This window comes from Echeneis naucrates, chromosome 13, assembly GCF_900963305.1.
Source record: "Echeneis naucrates chromosome 13, fEcheNa1.1, whole genome shotgun sequence".
NCBI classification, from domain to species: domain Eukaryota; kingdom Metazoa; phylum Chordata; class Actinopteri; order Carangiformes; family Echeneidae; genus Echeneis; species Echeneis naucrates.
The window spans coordinates 19,248,987-19,276,048 of record NC_042523.1 but is presented as its reverse complement, the minus strand read 5'-3'; the positions used below and the strand labels follow the sequence as shown (position 1 = coordinate 19,276,048).

The following is a 27,062-nucleotide window of genomic DNA, read 5'->3' as shown; positions in this document are numbered from 1 at the left end:
GATCACAAGTGTGCATCATCACTGCCTGCAAAATATAAATAGCCCAGAAAATGTTTCATGCTTTTGAATTTGATTGCTTCTTCTTCTGGAATCACACCATTAGACTAACAATCCAAAAGTCTTACATCACTGTAGAGTCGTGACAGTGCTTCGTGTAACAATGATACTAACTGTTGATTCAGTCCATCAGTAATATCTGTCTAATTTCAAACTGCTTTTTTTTTTTTTTTTGGATGACAGTTTACATGTGAAACAAAAATGTAGAAAAGAAAATCATGAAGAATGATTCTAAATCGATCGATTAATCTGCTGATTGAGTGCCTGAGTGACAAATCATCACAACACTAAAAAATACAGAGTAATGTGAAACCATATGAAATAAAAGCCCTGCAGTACTATTGAGACCCTTCAGTATTTTAGATTACAAACTAGAAGGCAGTGAAGACAATTTTGCTCCAATATTGATATCAACGAAAGACTTAAATGGCTAAAGATAAGATTTTATTTTTTTAATTCTATATTCTCATTGCATGCAGCAGACCTACTCACTAAAAAGGTCGTTCTATGGTGTAAGACTATTGTTAGTAACATCATTTTTTCCTTTAATTCAATTCACATGAAAGCCCTCAGCAGCCAGCAGCAGGATGTTCGGGCTGCGTAAGAGAACTTCAGACTCTAGAGGTCTCCATCCTTCAGCATCCCCTCCTCATCCACCTATGCTCCCTCCTCCTCCTCCTCCTCTTCCTCTCTGGCATTTTGTGCAGCGGAGGAGGAAAGGAGGAGAGACTGCTGGGCAGGAGACAGGAGGGGACCCAGAGACAACACGTCCCACGCCAGAGCCAGACAGAGCCGGGGAACTTTGATTTGACGCCAAGTATCCTGCGATGACAATGACGATGAAGAGAAAGAGCCACGTTTCTCCCTCTTCCTCTTCTTCTTCTCCTTCTTTTTTCCGGGAGGTTTAGATGTGTCGGGCGTGTGCAACATATGATGCCCGCGGACTCACACGCTCCATGAAGATTTATTTCTCGGTGATTTCGCCCCTCGTTTCGCTGACGGCGGCCGCTCTCAGGTCGGCCGAATGAATGTGAAGGCAGCCTGAGCGCATTGTTTCCGAGCTCCGTTTGCACATTGGGATTTCCAGCCGTGATGTCTGCAATATTTCGCTCTTTGTTTCTGGGTAAGTCACTTCCCATTCCCCTTCAAAGATCACCAATTGGTTTAAGAAGCGATGCTTCCTCTCATGTGTCACTGAGGATGTCTCAAATCATTATATTTACAATGATTTTTTTCTTCTCTGCAATGTTTTTGTTTTTTGTTTTTTTTTATCACCCACTAAATGTTCTCCAGCTGCCATTTAGGATGATGTCAGAATATATTATTATTTTCTATACATTATAGCTACTGTTGCACATGATCATAAATAAAAATGTACCTTGACATGTATGTATTGTAAGGACAAGCACAAGTCAGCCTTCATTCCAAAACCACACACTGCTCTGGTTTGGGAGGGAGGTGAGGGAGGGGAGAGGGGTGGTAAAGGGGAGGGGGAGCTCTCAAAAAAACGGGGAAAAATGAAAGAGGATAAAAGTTCACCTGACCCCTCCCTTGAAATCTGCTGCCCAGATTTATTTAGCATGCACCTGCATGCTTGGGAGGACAGCGGCGTGCCTCCCTGCAGATAAACGCCAGGCTTGTGACATTTTTTAAACAGGCAAAGGATTTAAAAGGTAGCACACACAGAAGCCACAAAGATGTTTTCCATATGCCGGTTGTGATGTGAAGTATTGAAGAGAATATCTTAATAATTCAGCAAAATCATCATATATATATATATATATATTTTTTTATTTATTTTTTTTTTTTTCCAATTTGAAATTAAGCTTCATTGAAAATGTCAGTTACCTGAGATCATCAATGAAAGCGTCATCGATCAGCACAGCAATAGCACCACTACTGATACTGATATCAAATCTGCTGTTGTTTCCACTATTGCTGCAGCTATTGCAGTAATGTAGAGAGAGCCTGGAAAAGACTCCAGGTACGGAGCACCAGAGCATTGTTTAATTCCACTGAGATCCCACTGACTGGAAGTTACTGTGAGACTGTGTGTAAAAATGACTTCCAGTAAGACGCTCCACACTCATCACCTTCAGTAAAACAGAAGGGGGGGGTGATTATTTCCCCTGCTTTGACCATAACTGTGGAAAACCGAGATTAGAGAGTGACTGAAAATGTGACAAACAAGGCGGTTCGTCAGCTCTAGTCCAAAAGTCGTGCTCCTGTCCACTGTTGGTTCATATTTCAGTGCAGAGAGAAAAAGACACCAGCACATGTGTTTAACTTTTCATTTGATTTGTTCAGACGTGCAACTGATGTTATTTGCTTCTGCTTGATGTGACTTGTGCTTTGGGCTTGTAAATGCCTAAAAGAGGTTGTTATCTTCAGCTCCGCATTATTCAGTTACTTCCACAGTGCAGTGACCTCTTAGGGGAGTACCCTGCCCTTTGCTTAAAGCATTCTGGGAAAATCGCGAGTACCCCTATGACCCTAAAAAAGACAAACAGCATAGAAAGTGGAAAACCGGCATATTCTGTGGCCCAGCAAACATGAGGATCTATTTGGACGGGGTTACACTGGACTGCGGTGAATCCAGAGTATGTGCTTGGTGGTGATGGTCAGTGATCCTCGGTTTAACTGAGCGAGCTGACTCAGCGTTGGATGCTGCATACCAATATTATTTATTTTGTGGTTTTGCTCCTCTGTCCTCTTCAAGCAAACCTTTCAGTTTATCCAGATACCAGTGGCTTTATGATGATGGTGGCTATGCTGTTTAAAAGGACCAATTCAAAGTCACCAACTTTAAACATTAAATGGCACAACAGCAAATTATTCCCTTACTAAACATAACACCATGATTTTCTCAAAATAACTGCCAGACTATGTGAAGTATTGCATGTAATGTCTTGTTGTTGCCATGGTGAGGCACTTTGTACTTCTTTTGTCATGCCACAAGATATGACTGTATAAAGCAATTCAATGCGACAGAAAAATGATATTAGGGTTGAACGCCCAGTACAGTTGCATCCCGGCACACAGATCTCTCATGCAGGACCAACATCTGCCAGTCAGCTAAAAGAGCAAGGAAATGTATGTAGCTTTTCAGGCTAGGCTGCTCTGCTGTGCCTGGCTGAAGGACGTTTTCCTAAAGTTATAGCCTGTACTCATTCAAGATCAACACCAAACCCAGTAGCTGTTTTATTATAAAAGAATCAATAGTCATTAATAGAGGCTCATTTCCTTTTTATTTGGTTTTGGCCTCGCAAGTCATGAGATATCCTTAATTTAATATGTGTTGGAGATGTAATATCCATTGTTCACATTACAGATAAGTAGGACAATTAATTGCCACAGAGACTTCTGTAGCTCCCTTTGGTAACTCTGCCCAAAGAAAGTAAAAAACAGAACAAGGTCAAATAAAAGAACTCTTGGTGCAGTGGTAGATCCAGCCAGGTAAAGGAGACTCGTGATGGATTGCTTATCTGTCCTTGTGCCAGGATTAAATGATTCTGAATGTGGGGAATTTGAAAATGACTGTCCAGGAAGTAATAACAGAGTGTAAGTCGCTTGACAGAAATGTAATTGGAACGAATGAGCAGCTTTTCTATGTGAGAGCCCGAACTCTGCATCCACACTCGAGGGGTGTCTTATGTTTGCCTGAGATTCAGTCTGTAAGGACAACACAATGTGAGTGATCAGAGGAGTGGATCGCAGTCCCCCCCCCCCCCCAGAAAGTCAATGGATGTGCGTCTGTATGCGGGCTTATACTGTATACTGTGTAAAACAGTGAGAAGATGGCAGTGTCAAATGGTTCGATGTAGATAAAGAGAGCAGTGCCTCCAAACAGAAATTCTGTCCCCATTCTATATTTAGCATGTCTGCTGGGGTAGGCAGAGGATCTCTGAAATGTGAAGATGACAGGAGCCTCCTGAGCCAGAGGTTATGAAGTGACATCTTGATGTGTTTGCGCCTGAATCACACTCCCACACACACACCCAGGCACAGACTTCTGACATTTCTTCAAACCCAGAGACGTTTCGATATTTGACGTCTAGTTACCATACATTAAGGTTTCCTTTTGATCCCCTTTTGACTCACATGATTCTTCGACCTTATCATATGGCATCCCATGGGTATAGTCTCAGCTTTGAAAATATTTGTTTTTCGGGAGCATGTGATGAATTTGGCAGATCTGCTGTGCTGGATCTGGATTTGCACGATATGTAAAGCATTTGTCAGTTAGGTGCTGAGCTATGTGCGGTGCATTGAAGTCAACCTTCGTTTCACATTGTAGACGCATAAACTTTGAAATGACTTTCAGTCTCACTTCAGTCGGTGAGTGTAATTAATTTGCTCAAAGTTTATTTGATAAATGCGATGCAGCCATGTCAACACTTTCTCACGCCCAGACTGAGCAAGCGGCTGGTGCAAAGCATCACAATACACATGCAGTATGTGTTCAACAATCAGTATCCAGTAAATATTCCATTCAAGCTGCAGGCCGCAGTACAGTACAGCTGCAGCTATTAAGGGGAAATAGCAAATAGCTAGCAGTGCATTGCTCCAGATAGTGAAATGACTTCCCTTTCACCTACAATGTCAGCTATTTGACATGCAGAACAAAGTGTAAACAGATTTCCATCAAGAGAGGATTGTATTACTCAAAGCAAAAGTGGCAAATCTGAATGGATCAGCAAGGGCAGAGCTCTGTGGAATACAAAGCCACGGCCAAGGTTGACTGAAGAGACCCGCAGATGAGCACAGAGGTCCAGCTGTCCTCAAAACAATTGACCCATATCATTAACAAACACTGATTTGCCTTCCAAGCACTTTCCCTCTGATGTGTGCGGCCTTTGAATGACAGCGTGCTTCCCTGAATAACAATCCATCCTCCTTCCGTACCTGAGGGATTCTTCATGTTTCATTGATTGTGGTGCTTTTAGTCAGAAGGTCTTTCTTGTCTGTCGCAGCCAGCCGGATGCCATGTTTGAAATAAGAGCGTTTGCAGGCAAAAGTGTACCTGGTTTATGAGCTAAGTGCTTTTGCTGAGGGTTAAGGTTGGCAGTGTTTTTGTAGGAATCCAAGCCATATAAGATAGAAACGAAAGAAAGAAATGAAGCCCACGGTGGTGGAATTGACTCGGCCTTCTCTGAATTCACTTCTTTCCTTCTTCGCCACTGGTGTTTCATGGTTTCCAAGCTTTACTCCATGCAAATACTCTGTATGGACCTTTTGTCACTTGCTTCTTGTAAAACTGCGAGACACATGCTCAAACAGAGCTGGGTCTGTGCAGTGTTTTTGACCTATAAACCCTCCCCCTTTTCATCCTTCAGCGGGAAAATTACTGCCAGATTATTTTGGAACGTATGAACAGGAACTGCCTATTTCACTTCAATGCTAATCTTTGACAGATGTTCTGCAGAGGCTCACATTCACTTTAACTGGAGCCACATGCGCAGTCTACACATGACAGTATGCTACACCGCTCGCTGTTCTGCTGTACAGCACGCAGACAACTAAAGGCATTTTGAGGAGATGAACTAATACACATATTCATATTGTACATGCGTGCTGCTCTGTACAATATTTCAGACATGAGATCATTTTTATTGAGCAACACTCAAAAATTCTGAGACTCTGTTCTTTTAAGTTTTGCAACAGTCAACATTCCCATTGTTAGGATGGTCTTCCTAAAAGTTTTGCAAATGACATTTTAATTGCTTTGGTAATTAGTGAATTAATACTGAGGCATTCAGAATCTATTAATCAAAAAATGTATTAACCTGGCAAGCAACACTGTCTGCACAAATGAAATGGGGTTTTATAACACTCACTCATGACATGTGTTGTAACAGATATTGCAACACATAATCTGATCATAAGACAATAAGTCCGTATGTTGGGGGATTCACAGTGGTTGGTTAGGTTCTTAAAGTCAATGTGTCAGTTCAATATTTAAAGGTCAACTGTAGCTTAAAGCAGGAGATGCTGCATTTTCCCTTTAACATTCTGACAGCAGGAAAAAAAACACGAAACACTGCTCTTAAAATAGGCACAATGTTTTTCAGTCAATTATTAAAATTTCTCACAGACTGTCTCTGCCAATAGAAATGATTAGTATCTGACTATGGTCTGTAGATTGGTTTATTTTTGCTGGGTAATGTCTCTGACTAGAATGACAAAACTGACAAGAAGTCACCTGGGGCTTTAGGTGAATGCGAATTGACATAAAAAAATATATATACATATTCAAGAAATTATTCAGTAACATTACACTTGATGCTTCTGCTTTAAACAGGGCTGTTGGATTGAAGTGTCTCAAGAGCAGCAGTCACTCTTCAGAGCAGACCTCCTCCTCTTGAATCCCTTGATCTTGCAGCTCCTACATTGCTCACTAACTGGTCCAAGTCTCAAATGTTTTTTCAGCACTAAGAACAGAAGTCTTTGGCCTTGCATTAAAGCGCCAGGATTGTTGCTGCTTCATATTATCATATCCCAGGAGCCCCTGGCTACTATGGATTATAAACTCAGTTTGCTTTCACCTCCCGTAATTAGCATAATTACCTTTTGTTTTACACCATTTAGAATCCAATATTCTCCCAGTAATGATACCGTATCATCGTTTACTTGAGTCTGTGTATTTTTTCTCTTGTCAGATGTCCCATGTATTCCAAAAAATAAGACAATGCTACTCCAAAGCCAACATCTCTAATGCCTACCTAATACCTAGTTCTGCAACTAAAAGGTTGTATTGGGTTACCTGTTTTTCCTTGTAACGTCTCGGCGCATGGCCATGTGCTTCAAAGAGAGGATTCCTGCCTTATATGTGCTAGTGAATAACCATGAAGTTCAATGAAGCAAGTGCATTACAACTATTTTCTCAGATAATGTGAAGTGATTTTGCTTCTTGTGGGCATAAATGTTTCAATGAAGGTCTGTGATCATTCTATGGAAGCAGTGAGGATATCAAAGAGTCAACAAAACGCTAGGATAAACAGCAATGCTCTCGGAGAGGTAGTAAATCAGGTTGTCGACCATTGATTCACCCCACCGAAGGTCTGCTCTGGTGTTAATTCTTTACAGCTATTGACATTTACTGAAAATGGGATTCCATCCGTCACCAACCAAGTGCTCCTTGGGTGCAACAGCAAAGGTGATCAAAATTCCTACATCTCACAAAAGCACCATTTAAAATGATTTGTTTATCAGTGGTGGGGGTTGAGATGCTATCATCTCAGTGTCCTTTTGTGGTGCTTTCAAGTGCTTTCTGCCTTATTGAAAACTGGCAGCGTGGAATAAAGCTGGCGTGCTTGTCTTCTCTAAGCAGAACATGCTTTTGATCTATGTTCTCTGTCTCTGAAACCAGGTATGCCTCTGTTTAGTGTGCAGCTGCTCAATGCAACTGTGCAAGAAAATAAACAGCTCAAAAATCCAAATCCCCAATCGCTGAGGTGTCTTTCACTTTCAAGCAGCTTAACATAGTGCTTACGTGAGTGACACAAAGGAGGGAAAACGATTGATGAAATATTTACAGCCAGCGACAACACAGGGGTGACGTTGCTCGTGTTACAGTGGAGGTCAAGCCTGTGTCTTTTCAAGGTTTCTGTTGTCACCTGTTACCATGACAATGGCTGGCCAAAGCCCAACCGCGCTGATTGTGTGTCAAGTCAAGATGATGTGAAATCACTCTTTTTGCTCGACAAAGGGGACCTTGATTGGACGCCATCACTGCAGGGCAGGTAGCGTGCTTGGCTAACACTTTCCGTGAGTGACAGTATCAAATCCTTTGTAAACCATCTGCCGATAATTGATCTCGTCTAACTCGTCGCTTAGTGATCTAATTGTTCGTGGGGTGCTCACGTCAGAATCCAACCTGTGCAGTTCCTCAGCTCACGCTGTGTTTATTGATTATCGTGTCGAAATATCATCATGGACATTCAAATGGCATCGCACGGCTGAAACTGGAATCACCAAGAGAATTCAGTTCACAGCGAGCCTGTGACCACAGGGAGTCATCCCCATAAGCGTTAAAGCAATGGATTTTTCATGCGTACAGGAAGAATTATGAAATGGATTTAATTTATTCCAGTGTGATGCAGATGTACAAAATATTGACTTCTCTTTCATTTAGCTGTAATTCAATCCTCAGAATTAATTGCACTTGGATAAAAGCAACTTGCTCTGCACCACATAATAGCAACCCTGGCAGGATTTTTTTTTTCTTTCTTCTTTTTACTATCTTCCAATTGGGAGCTGACTGAATGAACAGGAGGAAATGTTCCACATCCCTCTATTTAGACGCCTGCTGTTCCTTTCAATTTGAAACAGTCTATTAGCCCAGCAAGCAGGATACTCCATTAGGTGTTGTGAACCCGCGTGCCATGTTTTCTCACTCCATTTCCTCTTTTGCTTGCCAGTCTTCCCTAAAGCGTTACTGGCTTTAATCAGCAGAGGCCCTTCTGCCCTTCAGACATTTATCTTCAGCACCTTTTGGTCATCACCGATCAGCAAGGAAAGACCTGAAGATGGATAGTGTTTGAAAAGGAGGGAATTCGGTGGCCTTTGATTAGACTGGTGGAAGACAAAGTGGTTACCTACACAAGACGGGCGCACCATCTGGAGGATACCTCTCCACTTTTAGCACGATAGCTTAAGTCAGGCCTGAGCTATCTGTCATATTTAGATCTATACTGAGTGTGAGGGGAAAAACGAGGAGACAAAAAAAGTTCAGATTGCACTGTAACTTTGAGTCATAATCATAATCTGTTTATTGACTGCAATAAAACTTTGGCCTTTAAAGCTCTGCAAGATATGCAATTCTGCTAATTAATCCTTTATAGGGGTGAAATCCTTGGTCATCAGAGCCTTACCTCATGTCATAGGAACTGTCAAAAGCAATAAATTAGGTCCCCCTTTGGGTTGCTCTTCTCTCACAGTGGATGTTATGCAAAGAATGGTTCGATTATCCAACGACAGTGCCAGATATTTGGCCCGTCATAGCACTGTGAAAAACATTGCACATTTAATACTGCTGATCAATTTCTAAGTGGTCCATATATTAAGTATGTAATTCCACTGATTGTACTACAGCTATTACAGCTTCAGCATTTCATATAAAACAGCATGTTAGCGTTTTATTAAGCCAAAACGGTGAGTGCTTTGTTAGCACAGGTGATAGGAGATAAAATTGTTTATTCAGGAGCTCAGGCTTTGGGTGGAAGCACAATATCTATTACCTGAAGAAAGTGTTTCCCGCTCCAGTCCTACCACTTATTTTTTCCCTTTTTCCCAGCAAAGAGGTTCAGAACAGATGGTACCACTGCCTCGGTTATTTCCAACTCGTTAGACTTGACTTGTTGATGAAATGGAGCCTTTACGCTATGCTGCCCATGCAAATGTGCAGCTGCATATTTTTTTTTCAGCATATCCACTGTCAGAAACTGGCGGTTTCTATATTTTTTTGAAAAATAATTTTCCAAGGCCCTATACAGTGCTTTTCCCATGATGGAACTAATTTCCTTAAAGATATCAGGAAGCCAACATTCGATTGGTTTGAACATAAAGTGAAGGTTGAGCGTGTTTGTTACTGCCATTTAAACACTTATAGACACAAGCACTCTGCAGCTGTAGGCAAGTGGTGCTCGTGTGATTGTGTAAACTGACTGCAGTAATGGAGTGCACCTCAGAGACTGGCATATAGATGGCAACAACTTTGCAATAATAATGGCATGTTCCCTGTGCATTCCTCTTTTAGTGTGCACTTGTTTTGCTTGGCCCATCACACTGCTTGTCAGACCCAACAGCACCTCGTCACTTGTCCAGAGACAGACGGGGCCTTAGGACTGCATTCAAGATTCCTGTCATGGTTTGGCATTGTTGTCACACTATAAAGTGTCTTATTGCGGTTGCCCGTTAAGAATATGGATGTGCTTCAAAGTGTGCGCAGTGAAATAGTGAATCAAAACTGTGCCGCACCCTGAGCTCGACGTCTCTGAGATGATTAAACATGAGGCTCTGTTTGGGCGCTGGTGGCGAAGCGGGTGGAGCACGTGTCTGACAAAGAGGTGGCTACAAGGTTCCGGCCTGCGTCATTCCCCACTCTCTCTCCCTCATTTCCTGTCACTCTTCAAGCTGTCATTTCTAATAAAGCCAAAATAAAATCTTTAAAACATGAGCCTTTGTTGGACTTCGCATTTTCTCTCACAGCAGCAGACATAGGTTTTACTTTGTGTGTCTTTCTTCAAGAGGGAAATCAAGAGTGTTAGCATTTGGCTGGATTTGCCTGTCTGTGCTCCAAAGACACTGTGGAGGAGGAAACAGCAGAGTTTGCAAATTCAAGCTCTTAAAATAATTGAAGTTGGCATGATGACTGTGCTTTCTCGACAGGTCCAAGTTTTAAAAAGACAGCTTTGGGAGTTACCCCACAGCAACAGCAAGCGGTGCTATACTCTGAAATTAGGAGTAATGAAGGTTAGAATAGAAAACGCAAAGATAAGAAAAAAAATAAATGCATAATGTGGTCACGGTGGAGCAAAATGAAGCTTTTGGCTACTGACCCGTCATACTAGAAAACAAACATTTTTCCATTTAGGAAAGGGAGATGCTGTTTACTCGATTAACCTTTCCTCTCGGTTGCACTCTTGACATTGAACAATGTGGAAGAGGCCAACTTCTCACTGGCCCTTTTGCTAATGAGGCAATTAAGTATATCCTGCCTTGGTTGAACAAAGGGCCAAGAGAGCATGGCAAGTCATCTGCTGTCTCAGCAAACACCACACATCTTAGCCACGCTGCAGTCAGAATATATAACGGGCCCCGTTTTGTTGTGGTGGTCGCCCGGTCCTTTGTCAGTGCGACCCTTACCACAACTGGAGATCAGAGGCAGCGTCAGGCTTTACTTATCCATGGGCACTCAATCACTACAAATGAAATGGAAGAAAAACCCGAAAATGAAATTACTTGTGTACTCCATTTGTGAAGCCATGGCAGACAATAACTGTGTGGCACAAATATATGCACATTATTTTGGGATGATACCAACAGCCAACACAGCAGTGTTTAAGGGATCACGTTCTGCACTGTTAGTTTTACTCTCTGCATTACAGAATAAATACTGTCTGATATTTTATCTATGCCTCAGAAAACCCACTAAATATCTCAGTAATTATACTTACAAAAAGTCAGTTATTGAAAATATTGGAGTAATTTCAGCAGTGTACAGCGTATCAACAATGGCAACATTCCCCACACAACCCTGTCCCCTGTGAGTTTTTACCTTGTTACCGGCCGCGACAATGGAGCTTACCTTGTTTCCATCTTGTGACTCTGTGTGTGTTTGTGTGTGTGGTCCTGGAGACACCTACTGTAGCAGATGTTTATATACCTGTCTGTCTGCGGAGCAAATTTTATCAGTGTGAAAACAAAATGAAGGTCAAGTTCAAAGATGGGCGCAGTCCAACCTATGAGTGTTTATTAACCATAACGTAATAATGTGCCAGAAACAGCAGCGAGCTCACAGGTTGGACCGTCATCGTTTGGTGGGTGTCGGGCCGATGTGATCTCAGAGGTACTATTTCATGTTATGAGCTGTCTGTGGAGCTAAAGAGCCCCACCTGTTAGAAACTGAGAGGATTTTGGGGTGGCTGAAAAACACAATGAGGAGTGGTTCGCTCTGTGGCTGCAGATTTACTGTACAGTACAGGGGAGTGGATTGAAGATGTGGCTCTGAGCCTAGTCCCACAAGACTTTTAAAAAATGTGTGCACTGATAACTAGAGGACCGATCCATGTGAGGCAGGAGGAAAGCAAAAATATGTGAATATATAAGCATGTAAATGCGTGCTTGATGGAGTGGCTGTCAATTTGTGTGCTCATGTCTGGTTTTATCATCAGATCCCTCTCTGTTTGAGCGATAGCCTGGAATTGCAATTGCCTCAAGAGCTTTCCAGGATAGCGTTGATTGCTGTAAAAATGTGCTGGTAATCAGCATCCATTTAAAAAAAAAAAAAACAACACTCTTGTAACAATTGTTACCCAATTAAATGAGTTTGACAGCAATTAGCGTGTTTCTTCCCTCTTAGCCCAGTGACTGGCTGCTACAAGCAGCTGCTGTGTCATACAAAAGGGGCCTGCATTAGGGTCTAAGTTAATATGTTTAAGGGATGCACAATTCTAACGAGCGATAACGAAAGGCTTACGGCTGCTCAGAAGGGATTATGGGACATAGTTGTCTGTCTTAAAGCTCAGGCTTAACCATCACACTCTTTTTATTTCCCTCCTCCATCTCTCCTCGCTGGTAATGAATCGCCAGCGTTTCCTGACATAGGACCCGAAAAAGAACGTCTCACTTGGCAGTGAGCGAAGGCGGCTGCTCATTAGCCGTGGAAAGCTAAACCAAACTACAGAGACGAGATGTCCAGACAGATTTGTTCGAAATCAATGACGGTATTCTGCAGACTCCTCCACAGTGTGTGGCTGTCACAACTTACCGGGCGAGATTCACGTAGACAGGCGAACGTGCATTTCAGCCACACAGAGATCCGGCATGTTGGTGAAGAAGAACAAAATGAGCACTGTGGCTCCCTCTTAGTGTCACATTTCAGCTCTCTGGTGCAGTATTCACTGTGCACTTCAACATATTTGCCTTTTCCATGTGACTGGATCAATATTGGGAGATTACAGCGGCCGTGTGTGAGGCATAGATGCCTCTGAAGTCGCAGGACTGGAGAATGACAGGGTTACAGTTTTCAGTTACAGGACAGTAAAGATCTGTCTTGGCAAGGGCGGCAGAAAAAGTGCACAGTTAGCAGTTGGCTGCACCACGTGTATTTGCTTCGGGCTAAAATTACCGTCACTGGCCAGGACAGGTTACATGCCATGCAAAATATACTGAATAGAACGGAAAACAACGTCATCACACATACACAGCCTTTTTTCTTTTTTCTTTTTTTTTTTTTTTTTGCTCATCGCAAACCTCATCTGCTTTTGCACACATTTATAGGACAGAACCTTTGTGACAGCTTTTCACTGAGAAATGACTTAAATTTTCAGTTCAACAACAACAGCAGTACAGGACAATGGAACAACAGTTTTCGGTTTAGCATGTGCTCCCATGTGTTGGAGCCGTAGTTAACTAAAATACTACAGCAGATCAAACCGCTAACCTTTTGGCTTTATAACAGTGCTGTCGTTTATGACAACCTAACAGCCCCCTCATGATCATAGACAGAGCTGGGTGCACTTTTTCTGAAGTGATGTCAGTGTGTGCTGCCCCTGTTAAGTGTACTGGGAGAGCTTTTTAATTGACATGCAAGTTAGCACCATTTTGTCGTCTGGTGACTGTAATGTGCAGGGTCTTTGGGGAAATCATGATGCAACGGTGCCGGCGCATTTTAATCATTATCAATTTCAGTTATCGTGCTAGGTCACATGAAACCTGGATAGGCGTTCCCTCCCCAACTGGGTTTCTTCTTCATCTCTTTGTCTCATGTCCCTGTTGTCCTTTTCTGACTGTTCAATGGTCCTGATGATGATGAAGGTGATCGTGGATCATGGATCATGGATCACCTTCATCTGCTCATCTCATCAAAAAGAGAGCAGTGTTTATAGATGTGTGTGTGTGTGTGGGGGGGCGGGCGCAGACATTTAACCTGCGCAGTCCAGTGGGTGGAAATTTGATGTATTATGGCGCTCATTATCGTCTGAATGCATTAACATGGCCAGCAGAACATAGCTTTTGAAAGCCCTCATTATTCTATATATTGATTTTTGTTCACTTCACTTATAGTGGAGCTGATGTGATCCCACTTCTTGTTTATTCATCCAATCTGTCACAGTGTGCAGCGATTTGATCAGAAGGTAGAAAAAGTAACACTATATTTTATGTCATGTCTATGCTTGCCTGCGTGACATTGGAATGCAATAGTAGTATGAATGATGTTTCACTATACTGACCAGTCGGGCCATTAATCCTAATATTTAGACTGTAGCCGCCATCCACTCCCAGCCATGGGCTGGCTACAAGTAATCATAGCCATACACTCGTGTGTATTGTGCTTCCGGGAAAACACTGCAAGCACGGAAGCTCAGTCCATCAATCTGAGAGGCCAGATATTTTTTCTGCTACGCTGTGTTTGAGGATTTTACATGTTGACCCCCCGAATTATCCTGAGGGACTATGTTTATGAGACCTCTCTTACTGTCCTGTCTCTTTCCAATCGCTTCTCCCTCTTGTGAGACAAGCGGTCTGACCGGGCTCAGTGTGCATGGCTTTCTGCCGCAGGGTCATGATGGATGGCCACTCAGCTATAAGCGCCTTGCTCACCAGAGGCCAGCCATATTTCTTCTTGCCTGCCTGTGCAGACCTGCATCTACACGAGGACTGTCGGGGATGTTGCTTTCTGTGAGCTCAGTATGGCTGAGGAGGAGTATTTGATTAGATGTAATGGAATTATAATAATCTGATTCCAAAAAGATGACATCTGTAATCTGTTGCAGTTACTGTAAATATGCAGTAATCAGATCATAGATGCTTATGATGCTTCAGAATTATTGCATTGCTCAGTACAACTGTGGCATCTAAACTGTGGAATTTTTCATATCTTGCAGGATTTCTGATTGCAATGAACTCCATTTAATGGAATACTTTTATAAGGCTGGAACTGAAAGCAACAATTCCAGCAGCTTTACAGGTTCTACATTTCTGCAGCAGTTTTCTTCACTTTGAGTAATTGCCTTTGAATGTAATCCTCCTAACTCTGCTGATGCAATGAGTGGTTGAGTGGTGGGCTGGCTGGTGCGATATGGGGCGGAGGGTAATGGGGTAACCCAAGGGCCTTATTGGAGGCTACTGCTCGGTCGTAGAAGAAATAAATGCTGCAGGGTGCTCTGCATGGCAGCCCACTATTGCTTTTGTGTCAGAGAAATGAGAGGGGGCAGAGAGAGAGAGAAAGAGGATCTGTCATTGATCCTGTGGCATTAGCCCGGGCTGCAGTCATAATGAAGCCAGTGCTGTGTGCTTTATCTGTGAGTGTTTACGTGCATGTTTCACTGACAACCTCTGTAAATATCTGCATCTGGAATGTTTATATCCCAGTGAATTATTGTAACTTGTGTGGACACAAATAAATCACTCAGAGCGAGTGTGCACATGCATGTGTTTGTGTAGGTGTGTCTCCCCAGATGGCCTTGCCATATATTTGTAGTGTGTATTCTGTTTGTTCAGGTGTGTGGATTACCAAATTCCATGGTGTGAACATAGTGCAGGGTATGTCATAGTGTGTGTATGCTATGTGCATGTATTCCCCTGAGATTGAGTACATGTTTGCGCTTGAGCGTGTGTGTATACGTGTGTGCATGTATACACAGTGATGAAGCAAGAGAGGCTGCTTGGCGACTCATCCATCACTTTTCCCCCTGGCTCATGGTGCCCTCGGAGGAGTGTTGTGCTGTCACTATGACATTGGGCTCATTTTGGACTAGAAAAATGGTGCATTCGCCCCCAGCGTCCCGGCCGCACGTCGCATTCCCCGCCTCCAGCCAACCAGCCAGTTCATACGCCGCAGTAACACTTCCTCTAACACACTCATAGCAGTTCCCCTGCTGTTGGCTGAACACGCCACAGCCACAGGAACTGATCGCTAATCACAGCCAGGGCTCTATTGGAGGGCCATCATTTGTCCACGGATATTTATTCTTGCTGCTTCAGGTGTCACCTTCGCTGACCCCACCCCCACCCCCAAGCCCCTGCTGGATAACCTTGAAAAGGGTGGAGGAAGGGAAACAGATGTGAAAGAGAACCGGCGCAATGAGACCACTTTATGAGAGCCCCATGCTCACTCTGCCACATCCTGCATCCCTCCCTCACTGGTAATGTACAGGGTGAGTCAGCATGAGCAACTGCAGTATAGCAGTCCAATCACTCTGTTTACGCTTGCCTCTAAAGAGGCAATACCGGTTCTGCTGCTGCTGCTGTTTCATGACCCAATGAGATGCATGCATGTGCACGTGTGTGCTACAACTCTTTGAACTGAGTGGCTTGCGTCACACATCACAAACACACACACAGGACAAATGCCGACTGCTGAGACTGATGGGTTTCTTTGTCGAGGAGACATGCTGGGCGATGAATTTATAATCCATAACGATATGAGGACATGAGAGAGGAACAGCACGACTTGCAGTAGATAGTAAGGAAATAGCACGTATGGCATGTTATTTTTTTTCCCCAGTTCCAGACCAGTGTGTCGAGTGATGTCGCACTACAGCGGGCCTGATGCAACACAGAGTGCCACTTTCCCTCTCATCAAGACATTTATGTGAGACATGTAGTGCACCTTTCAAAGCATGTGACTCTCTGACAGACACAGCTATGATCTGAACAGCTATTTATAAGAATCACAATTGTTCATACACTTGCACACAAAGATTGTGAGAGATGTTGGAACACATACACACAAAAAGACACAGACTGTTAGTGCAGACATTGAAAGGCACATAAACGCATGCAGACATAGCTCAACAACCAGCTCCCCTTATGTAACAGCAGTCACCACATTTTAATGTCATTCCTCTCAAAACGGCACCTTGTTGTTGGAGGAGGAGAAGGAGGAGGATGGGGGTGGGACAGACGCAGAGAGAATGAAGAGAGGCGCATAAAGGGAAAGAACAGGGGGATGCTGGGAAAGACAGAAAAAAAGAGGTATATATAAAGAAAAGAGGAGTTAAGGGATTGCACTATGTTTTCCTGTGTACAGCTCCAAACACTGCTGCCACACAGAAAATGTGTGCATGCACTGTATGTGTAAAGATCTACTGCCACATCAACAGAGGTGCACACAGACACACCGCGTTCCCACAATAATTCCCTCCATTCATAGATAACCCCTCTCCAGCTGACAACGGCAACAATAGTATAAATCCAACATCCGACAACAACAACACCACCACTGCTGGACAGCTGCGTCCTCCACTGATCCTACATCAGTACATCCTCCCCTCCTCCAAATTCTCTCCAAAGCTTTTTTTTTGTTGTTGTTGTTTTAATTTTTGAAAAGGTCCAGTTTCCAGTGAAGCAAACATCCTGTTAGGACATGTCTGGTTGGTGGCCAATTGATCAGCCCGTTGTGTCACTGGAAATCAATGCCCATCCATCCCCTTCCATTGAAGCTCATTTCTTCCATTTGCCCTTAGCGGTGCTCCTGGTGACCTTGTATTCCCAGCTGACCTCGCCTTTCCCATAAGTCAGTCCGAAGGTCAATGTCTGTTATTAATTTGAGTGGCCTTGATGACTGTAATGTCCTGTTGAGCAGTGGTGCACCTGTATTGTCTTTCATACATTCCTGAGAATAACTTCCTTCCTGTGTGTGGATCGATAATGTAGTGCGGGACATAAGAAATAGTATACCATTTCCTTCACAATGATGGCAGGAATCATGCATGCTAGCCAGCCTGGAATCAATAGCCCTAATGTATATGTGAATTCATCCCTTCCTGTTGGTGCTGTGCTACGTTTATGCACATTTCTAGAGATTTAAAGCAAATTTCTACTGGAGAGCACTACACTGAAGGCATTTTAATGTGCGGCCTTACAAATACCACTTAGTTTGCTTTCAAATATCACAACCAAGCATTATGACGCAGTGCTTTCATGGTCTCTTATCACAGCCTCTCACCATGACGGAATGGTGAATAGCGCATTTCAATCATTCTGTCACGGGAGAACTGTAATCTTTTTCTTTTGCGTGGCATATGTCCTTCCACTTCTAACTAATCCTTATTATGCCTCAGAAGCGAAGGTCATTGTCAAAGCTGAGGGGTGATTAAGTTAATCCACTTGTTTTCTGAATCCGATTTACCTCATCTTCCAAACTAGGGAACAATGTTACGCCACAAAGACATCAAGATGATAGTGCGGCATGATTAAGTAGGAGGGCCCCCATGCTGGAGAGACTCCTATTATCTGTCTACATCATCTGCGTTCAATTGTGCTTCCAGTTCTATCAGAGGACTTCTAATGACTGCATTCAGAGACATCTCTGCCATATGGAGAGCGAGAGTGAAAATGAGAGGAGAGGACCCAAGTTAAAAGCTGAGGATCTCTCATCTCTCTCTTCTTCACAAAGCAATCCATGCCGCCGCAGTACAAGCCACTAGCAAAGCAAGCCAGAGTGCCCCGGTGAGCAGGAGCCCTGTGCTGCGGCCGGCCAGCCTCAGTGAGTTACGCAGTGCAGTGGCATACAGTTGACTTCATTAGCAGGGCCCTCCCTTCAAGGGGATGGGTTATTTACTACTGCACCAGGCACAGACAGATGCTACACAGATATTACACTATAGAGACTTGTGTGTAAGTGGCTGAATCTGTATGTGGGCTCGGCTTTGTGTATTCTTGAAGGAGGGACATCAAATCTAATTTAATTTGATTTGATAAATCCAGAATCAATATTCTCATGCATCTGCGGGCGAATGCTTTGTACGTATGTATGATAGTTTTTACAAACTCATGGAAAGGATCGTTATGTGATGTTATAAGTGTGTTCTTCCATATGCCATACAAGAATGCATTTATGAATATTTATTTATAGATTTATTAGTGTGCTTGCCTCTCAGTACATTAGCGTTACCATTAGCTTCTCCCTGTCTGATCTCATCAATCATCTGCCTTCCCGTGACAGTATAGCTGCTGTTAGAGGGAAATAGTGTGAGGGAGTGGGTCATGTGACGCATATTTTCCCTATTAGGAATACAGTCTGGCACTCACATTATTTTCATTTGGTGCAGAGTTTCAGGCTGATCAACACAGACGTTCGTGAGGTGTAATCGCTCGTCAACCGGCACAGACATACTCAAATCCCATCGGAGGAATCTGAATCACGGATGACAGAAAACCCCGGAGAAAAACAAGGAAAATTTCAAACTTCAGTATTTCTGCAAGAGCCTTCATTTTCATGAGATCATGGGCTTAAGTGGGATTACAGCACTATGATTTCAAGCTTTACCTCACCTTTGAACACATTCCACTATGCAATTACTGAAGTCGCTGAATGATGGTTTTTGTTGTTTAACTCTTTTGGTCCAAGGCCTTCCCTGACCCTTCAACCAATATTTTTTTGTTATCACTAACTGACTGCAGTTCCCCTCTCTGGTTTATATAGTAGCTACATTTACAGATGGTCTTATATAGCAGATGACCTTCTCTTGCAGCAGCCTTCTCTCCCTAATATCTTTCTTCCCTCCCCAGCCACTGTAACTACCTTTGGTTCAGTTACATGGCACCGTCCACCCATTTTTGTGTCTATATTTTCGTTTTAGAAATAAAGAAAGAAGCTGTTGCTGACTCACTTTAGATAAATAAGTAAGTTCTAAAAAAAAAAAGAAAAAAAGATTTAGAGGAAGCGTAAACTCATGACTGAAAACCACAGAAATATGAAGTACAAACATCCACAGGCTTCATATAGTTGTGCGTCTATCAGCAGTAACTGCAGACAACAGGGACAAAGAGTTGCTGTTGAAATTGGGCTCATGACCACAGTTCCCAGTACAGCTCCCATGATTCCTGCTCATAGTTTTGGTTTTACAGCGTAAGCAGTTGGCAAAGAACAAATGGAAAACTATTTGGGTTTATTTAGAAAGATGTTGGATGGCCTTGATTTTTCTTCGTGTTTCTTCAGAAATTCTACCAACATCTAAATAATCAATGTGTGAAATGATTAACTCAGACCTACAGGATTTTGTTTCTGGAAAATCCAACGAACGAGGGAAAATTAAATATACCTGGTGCTGTGTTTTCTTTTGTATTGTCCAATTTGAGTTGTAATCTCACACTCACTCTAACCCTAACCTCCTAATTTTTGGGTTATGCACTGGAAGGTACATTTAATACAATGCAAACTGAAACAGTGGCAAATAGCAGCTATAGCTTATTGTTGATGCTTGTGTTTCATATGGTCATTTTTATGACTGCAGTTACTTCTTTGTTGTCATTGGCAACTGTTGCATGAAACTGTTCCATACTATTTGTTATTGAACTACACATGACATGATTGTGGTGAAGTGTGATGGCAGCCATATGTGCAACCATAAATTTGGTCAGATTTTTGCCAGTTTTTATTACAATGTATTTTTGGTATTCATTTTTAGCGACTGTGTGCCCAAGCTCCCCCTGAATTGTCTTCAGGCCTGTTGGGAGCTCAGTTTGTGTTACAGTTTTTCTATCATTTAGAGAGAGGAGTGAAAAAGACGGAGAATGAGGAGGAACACAGGGAGATGGAGAGGCGAGAGAAGGGGAGAGCAACTGAATGTGGGGCAGATAAAAAGACTTTGCTTAGAAGGAAGAAGAAAAAAATTGGATTGCACATGTTTTAGGTTATTTAGCAGATCCTGTTGTGAAGCCCTCAGTCAGTCATAACAAACAGACCTAATGCACAATTAAAGACACCTGGAGCCCCTCCTTCGCTTATTAAGTCAAGCTTATAATCATGAATGGGGGGGCAACAACCTCACTGCAGCTCTAATAGCTCTGTTTGTCAGTGTCTGTGGATGTGAGTGTGTGTTATTCCTCACCACTCAGTCTGTCACTCCCACAGTTTTGGAGATTAAGGTGTGACCGAGCCAGAACGAGATCTCTCCACAGCCAAGACCAAAGACCATAATAGGCGTTTGGAGCACAGACCCTATTATTTCATCCTTGACAGGTGTGCTGCATTTTATATGATGCTGCTTTTTATTTATGATTCTTTGTCATTTTGCCTTCAGGAACACCCACATCAAATCAGCCCACACCCCAGAAGGTTTGAATCACAAAGTTCTTGACCCTTCATGTAAACGTCTTACTCCTACGCTCAACAGTCACAGTTATATAACAACCTAAAGAACAACTGAAAAAAAAAAAAAAAAAAAAAAAAAGCTTGATTGCACTTTGTTGAAGAAAATGCCTAAAGGACACATTGGGTTGAGGGAAAAATGGAGCAGATCATTGTTACTTGAGAATTGTTTTTGTTTTTTTTACAAATTGCTAAAATTCAAATCCACAAATAGGTTGTGTAATCCACTGGCAACATTAATCTTCTTTTAAAGCAAACAGAAAGAGATTATTTGTATGTCTTGATTTTAAAAATATTGCCGAAGCTGCTTTTGAGTTTTTGGGGAAGAGCCATTAACAGTACATTGATATTGGTGGAGCAACTGGACAAGTCCCTAAAATAGGATTCCCAGTTTATTCAAATAATCTGGGGGAGACAAAACTGCTCGTGGTGCTTCTCCCTCTTGGCTTCGCATCGTGATTATTACACAGCATTTTGTATGAGGTGTGTTTAACTTGGACTCACTGTGAGAAAGGCCAGAAGCTTGGAATGAAAGCTCACCAAAGAAGGGGGGCCTTTATCCTCTCTGTTATTCTTCAGCTCATATCCAGGACTCCATTTGTGCTTGCTCTACAGTTTCTGGTTGTTTGTGTAGCTGGCCTCTGGAGCTAGAGAAAACTACAATCAGCAGAACTTTTGAAGTATTCCACTTGATTTCTTTCTCGTCTGTAAAACCCACCCAGAGTTTCTATGCATCTACTTCATTTGGAAAAAGCTGATCTACTAAACGAACCCTTTGGACTTGGTCTGAAAATCATTCCCAAGATGCATGAGTCACACAAAGCTAAATATTTTATTACCTCTGATTCTGGACGAGTCTGAAGGAGCAGGGAAGTGGGGAACTTAAGCTGAACTCCGGTTTCTGGAAAAATCCCATGACTGCACCCCCTATGATTAAAGCTTAAATGAATTATTATGGAGCATTTCATTTGAGGGAGAGAAAAAAAAAAGTATATGCTCGGGGCAGCTTAATCGCAGCCCATTTCTTTGCTTTATTGCTTGCTGAATGACTGTTTGTGATGATGAAGCCATGCTGCTAGTGGCCAGTGTGGGAGATGATCCTTATCACTGGAGTTTTCATGGCGCTTCCAGATGGAGCTCTTGGTGGCAATTTCTGAGCCACAGCACAAAAAGCTGAAGGAGGAAGTACGACATCGGGCCATAATGGTCTTAAGTGTGAAACCTTGTCTCCCCAATCGCCCTTATGGGTGATTGGAGTTTATGTTAATCAGCTTGTTTAATAGTGTAGTTGACCTCTTTTATTCTGTTTAATATGTTCTTGCTTGAATCCTGCTGTCTAGACATGATCACAGTTAGTTTAAGCAGGAAAAAGAATTAATTTGGGTTTTAATAGAACGTGAACTTGTACTTGCAGCGGTTGAACTAAGCCCTCTGGACTTCTTCTCTCCTGCTGCACCTAGAAGACTTTTGTTAACCTTTTCTCTTCAAGTACATTAAAGTGCATCTGTTAGGGACCCTGGCTATCCAGCTAAATCAGTGTCTGCTTTGATATTTTGCCTGTCCCTGCAAATTATCTCTTGCCTCACCCTGGGAGCTGGAGCGCAATGATCCATTTGAGCAAGAGAGACACCTCCCCCATTACTCTCAGATTGAGCTTGGCACCCTTCACACTGCCATGCTGGTCGTAGACAGGGCAGAGTGGAAGTCATTTGTGTAGAAGAAGGGGTGTTTAAGCGCATTAATCCCTCCTAAATGGATAAACCAGGTAAATTTGAGCAGCTGTACCTGCAACCTAATCAGACAAGACAGCATTTACAAAGGCTCATTTCACAAAAGTCATTGCATCACCGGCATGTCTTAGAAAATTAGCCAGGCAAATAGAGAACGACAGTGAAACTTAAGACCCAGACTTGACTGATTATAAGATGATTTAGTGAGTGAAAGAGTGAGGTTTGACTTACTGAGAGAGCCACTGAAGATGAGCCTCAGAGGGTCACAGAGTGTGGTTTATGCTGTTTCATCCTTGTCTATCCCCGAGGAAGAGGCAGGATGCCTCAAGTCAAACGGTTCAACGAACAGTTTCTGTTCTGTTGCTCTGGAAGCTATGAAGTCTGACACCTCAGCTCTACTTCATCAGCAGAGCTGCTAATTTACTTATCACAATAAAGCTGCTAACAATCCAAGAGGAGATGAGAATCTCTCGATGACAGCCAGTGTAAATCCTCTAGCATGCAATCAAGATGTTTTTATTTGAAGCTTCTGTTTTTGTTTTTTGTTTTTTTTTTCCACTAAAGATGTTCCCCATCAGTGATAATCACTTCTTGGTAGAGCTGTACCTTTTTGGGTTGTGTTTTGAATTAGCAATTCAGATGTACTGCAATTCCAGAGTTTTGCTCAGTATATTAAGTTTGTAATCAAAACAAGGTTATCAAAATTCTTTTGGCAGTTATTTGCAGAAGGAAACGCCTTCATATTGGGTTGTGGTTAGAGTTCATTTTGTTAGAGAAGAAACAGAATGTGACTTAGCTGAGAAGAAGAAGCTTTTGAAGGCCCAGTTAGACTCCTTAAATCAGAGGCCAGGGGGCTGGAAGAGTCTGATTTCTTCCAGTTGCCGCTGGGGTAGGTTGGATGGGCTGGGTACCAGATGTTTGTGGACATTCAAGGAATATGGCCCTTGCAGCAACTACAACATGCGAAAAAGCTTGGCACCGTGAAGTTCGGCTCAGTATTCTTGTGAGCAACATTGTCTGCATCTTGGCCCTCGTTTTCCCCAACTTCAGTCCCAACGTCAATCCAAAGACGTGTTTCTCATGATGTTGTGTATTTAATCATCAAATTTTTTTTTCTCTGCCAATTTTTTCCCCTCTGTACACATTCCTACTTTTCTAATGATCTGAGACACGTACACATGCCCTAAGGTATGATATTACATCATTACAGGGGTATAATATTGTTCCTACAAGTTCTTACTAAAGAAAAACAACCTTGCCTGAATTAAGGCAAGAGAAAAAGGATGCCAATCAAGACAATTAGCAATCACTGTCTTGACTCTGTCTCCTCTCTCTTGCTGCACTGGCATCCGGTGGATCTTTGCAATCATCTGAACGGAGGTTCCCAAGTGCTCTTGATTGGCTCCTCCGTCTCAAAGTGTTGAATCAGCTATATTACACGTTTGACCAATAGCAGTGAAGTTACCAGCAATTGATCCAATGAAGGAGATAGATTGAATGAAGGCATGCGTACACTGGCTGTATTCATCTTGCTGATATGTCTTGGCTCAAGGTTGTTAGGCCTCTCGGCTGATGGTTATTTCCTCCTGGGTTTATGGTGCAGTGTTCTGCTAACTTATCACTATCATGCCTGAGGGAATCAACCAGAGGGCTTGATCTGTGACCCTACAGGTCTGCACAGCCATGCTCCGACCACCCCTCTGCAGACCGCCGCGGTGAAGGATAGCCTGTTAGCATCACAGGGTGCACCCATGTGTCCCTGACACTGATTAAAACACAGGCTGATCGGTGTTATTTACTGCATGGCCCTACGTGTGTGTGTGTGTGTATCATGTGTTCTGTTTACGTGTGCATACCGCTCAAGGACTCCAGCAGGTTTCCCGGCCTCACAACCCCCACGCCCCTCCCTGGCCATTCGATTGGATCTTGTCAGGGAATGAGAAAGAGGGGGGAGGGCTAGATGGCTGTCATTTCTTTCTGCTGAATGTGACACCTCTTTAGCCTTGGCGAATAGCTGGTTGAAGGTTGTGAAGGTTGAAGGCTGCCGAAATGCACTCAGACCATGATATGTCAGAATGTGTTGCATTTGTGTGTGCGCCTAGGTGTTCATGATGGCTTTGTGTGGCCTATTAGCTGATAACGTGTGTTTTTGTACATGCACACATGCGCCTGTGTATATGTGTGCTCCTCAGCCAACATGGGCTTGTCACTGATAGTGGCCCCATCGTGAAACAAAGGTCACAGCACTCTCTGGGTTTCATCTGGCCCCCTAATAAGACCACCACTGTAGCTGTCAGCTAATGAGACAGTGGAGGGGAGCGAGAGAAACAGAGGAGAGATGAAAGCTGCAAGAGAGAGGAAGAGAGAGTGGGAGATGGTGTGTTAATGAGAGGGTGGAGAGGATAAAGGGATGGATACAGTTGGACTGAAGAGAAAGGAAACTGGGGAAGTAAAAAATAGTGTGGACAAAGAAAGAAGAGAGAGAAAGGAAAGAGAGTACAAGAAGAGAAAAAACAAGAAAGCAGGAAATAAACTGCAACAGCAGAAAAGGGAACATCAGATAGAGACGGCGTTGCCCTCCTGGGAGAACAGCAGACAATGGGGACAGGGTGGAGAACGGCAAAGAGAATTAAACACAAAACTCTGCTTCAACTCAAGCGAGCCATAAAATGTAGAAGCACAGATCAGCAGAGAGCCGTTAGAGAAACAGAATGGGAGAGACCTCCTGCAGTCTGCCACGCACACCTTCCGACTGGGAGCCTTCTGCCTTCTTCTGTCTCCTTTATATCCTTCTCTGGCCGTCTTGTCTCTCCGTCTCTAACTCTGAGTTGCTCCCTTTTTTTTTTTTTTTTAACTTCTTCTCTTTTGTTTCCCCTCATTCCTTCAGAGGGAGGTCCCAAAAAGCGCCCTGAAGCCATCGTACTCAGGAATGATGGATTGGGTCGAGGGTGCGTGGAAGCAGAGGGGGTTGTGGAGCACTGCAGTGTAGCATGACTGATGGGAACATGCATTATTTTCCTGCAGGGCTCAGCCAGCGAGGTCCAGAGTGAAGTATATCGCTGGCACACGCTGAAAGGGCCTACTGCACGAAGGAAGGCACTTTTTTAATGGTCATTCTGTAACCCTGAATCACGACCTACTATTCCTATCAATGTGTATTCGCTCATGGAAGAGACTTCGGGAGAATATTGGCAGACATTCAAGCCGCACTATAACACCGGCTCCTTGATGGTTTGCTGACCAACGTACTTCTTCCTCCACAGACTTCAGAGTCCTTAGCGTGTCTCTGAAAGGACCACTCGGCCAAGACACTGTCCTGTGACTCACTTCCACCATGGGACGTCATCCCACACCCACCGTCCTCACTGTCACACATCATACATATACATAACTTATGCTACCGCCCACCTCAGACTGTCCCCATTTTGTTTTATTTCCATCTCCGGGTTGAACGCATAAGGTGGAGTCATTTAGAAAACAGCCATAAACGTCCACCCAGCTGCTCCTGAAATACTTTTAAGTTTTGAAGATTGAACTAAAAATCAATATTCTTTACTGTGAATTCTCTTCAACTTGGTAAAAGAGAAAAAGAAAAAAGGTTTGTAATGTCCCTTCCATTACACAGTGCCTGTCATGCTGTGCATATGTACTGTAGCCTCAACCCGGCTCATTCATTTATAATGAGTCAGTTATGACTCCCCCGAGTCATGCTGGAGACTAGAGTCTTATTGTTTAGTCAACCAGAACCTCCTGTAGGAGCAGGGAAGGTAGGGATGTGCCACCACACACTTTGTAACACAAAAGCAGAGAAATGCTGCTGTTATATGTGTAAATTTACACATCTGGTTTGCGCACAGAATTTTGTTTCTCATTGCAATTTTTTCAGCACGGAGCAGAAACGCATCAAAAGCAAAAAGTCCAGCTGGGGTGTTTATCTCAAGTGCTTCTCACGATGACCCATTTGACTGAATTTCATGAGGTCTGAATGTAAAAACCCAGCAGAAGAAAAAAAAATTGTGGAATTTACAGGAATATATAGTATTAGTAAATTAACAGTGCAAATTTTTGGTTCACTTACTTCCCTTTAAACATGCTAACACTTGACGCTAGCTTTTAACTTCCTTTCATTCCATGCTGGTTCATAGCTTCCCAGTTTTATGTCCAAGTCGTTAAAGTATAAATTCATAATGAATATTAAGTACTACAGGAATCTCACAAGTCCCCTGTCCTGCACTTCCACAGGCGGCGTGCAGAATCTTTATGATTATTGCGTGTAGTACATGTCTGGAATGTTACTATCAAATTTATGCAGCTTAAATTACGTAACATATAAGTAAAACATCTCCTTAGGAGTGAATATTTATTGTGCTCCCTCTCGCCATTTTTCCTTTGTGCTTGCATTTAGTGTACAGAAAGCAATCTGAGCTATCTGAGCAAACAAGAAATCAGACTTT

The 27,062-nt window shown here is 42.9% G+C and overlaps 1 protein-coding gene across 1 annotated transcript in view; it reads left to right on the top strand.

The window, feature by feature from the left end:
* Positions 1-775: 775 nt before the first annotated feature.
* The window catches only part of clmpb (CXADR like membrane protein b), a 63,637-nt gene continuing 37,350 nt past the window's right edge, over positions 776-27,062 (top strand). The window contains exon 1 of the mRNA XM_029518290.1: positions 776-1,180. Coding sequence (XP_029374150.1) covers positions 1,150-1,180 — 31 coding nt within the window. The 5' untranslated portion in view covers positions 776-1,149. The remainder of the gene's footprint in view (positions 1,181-27,062) is intronic.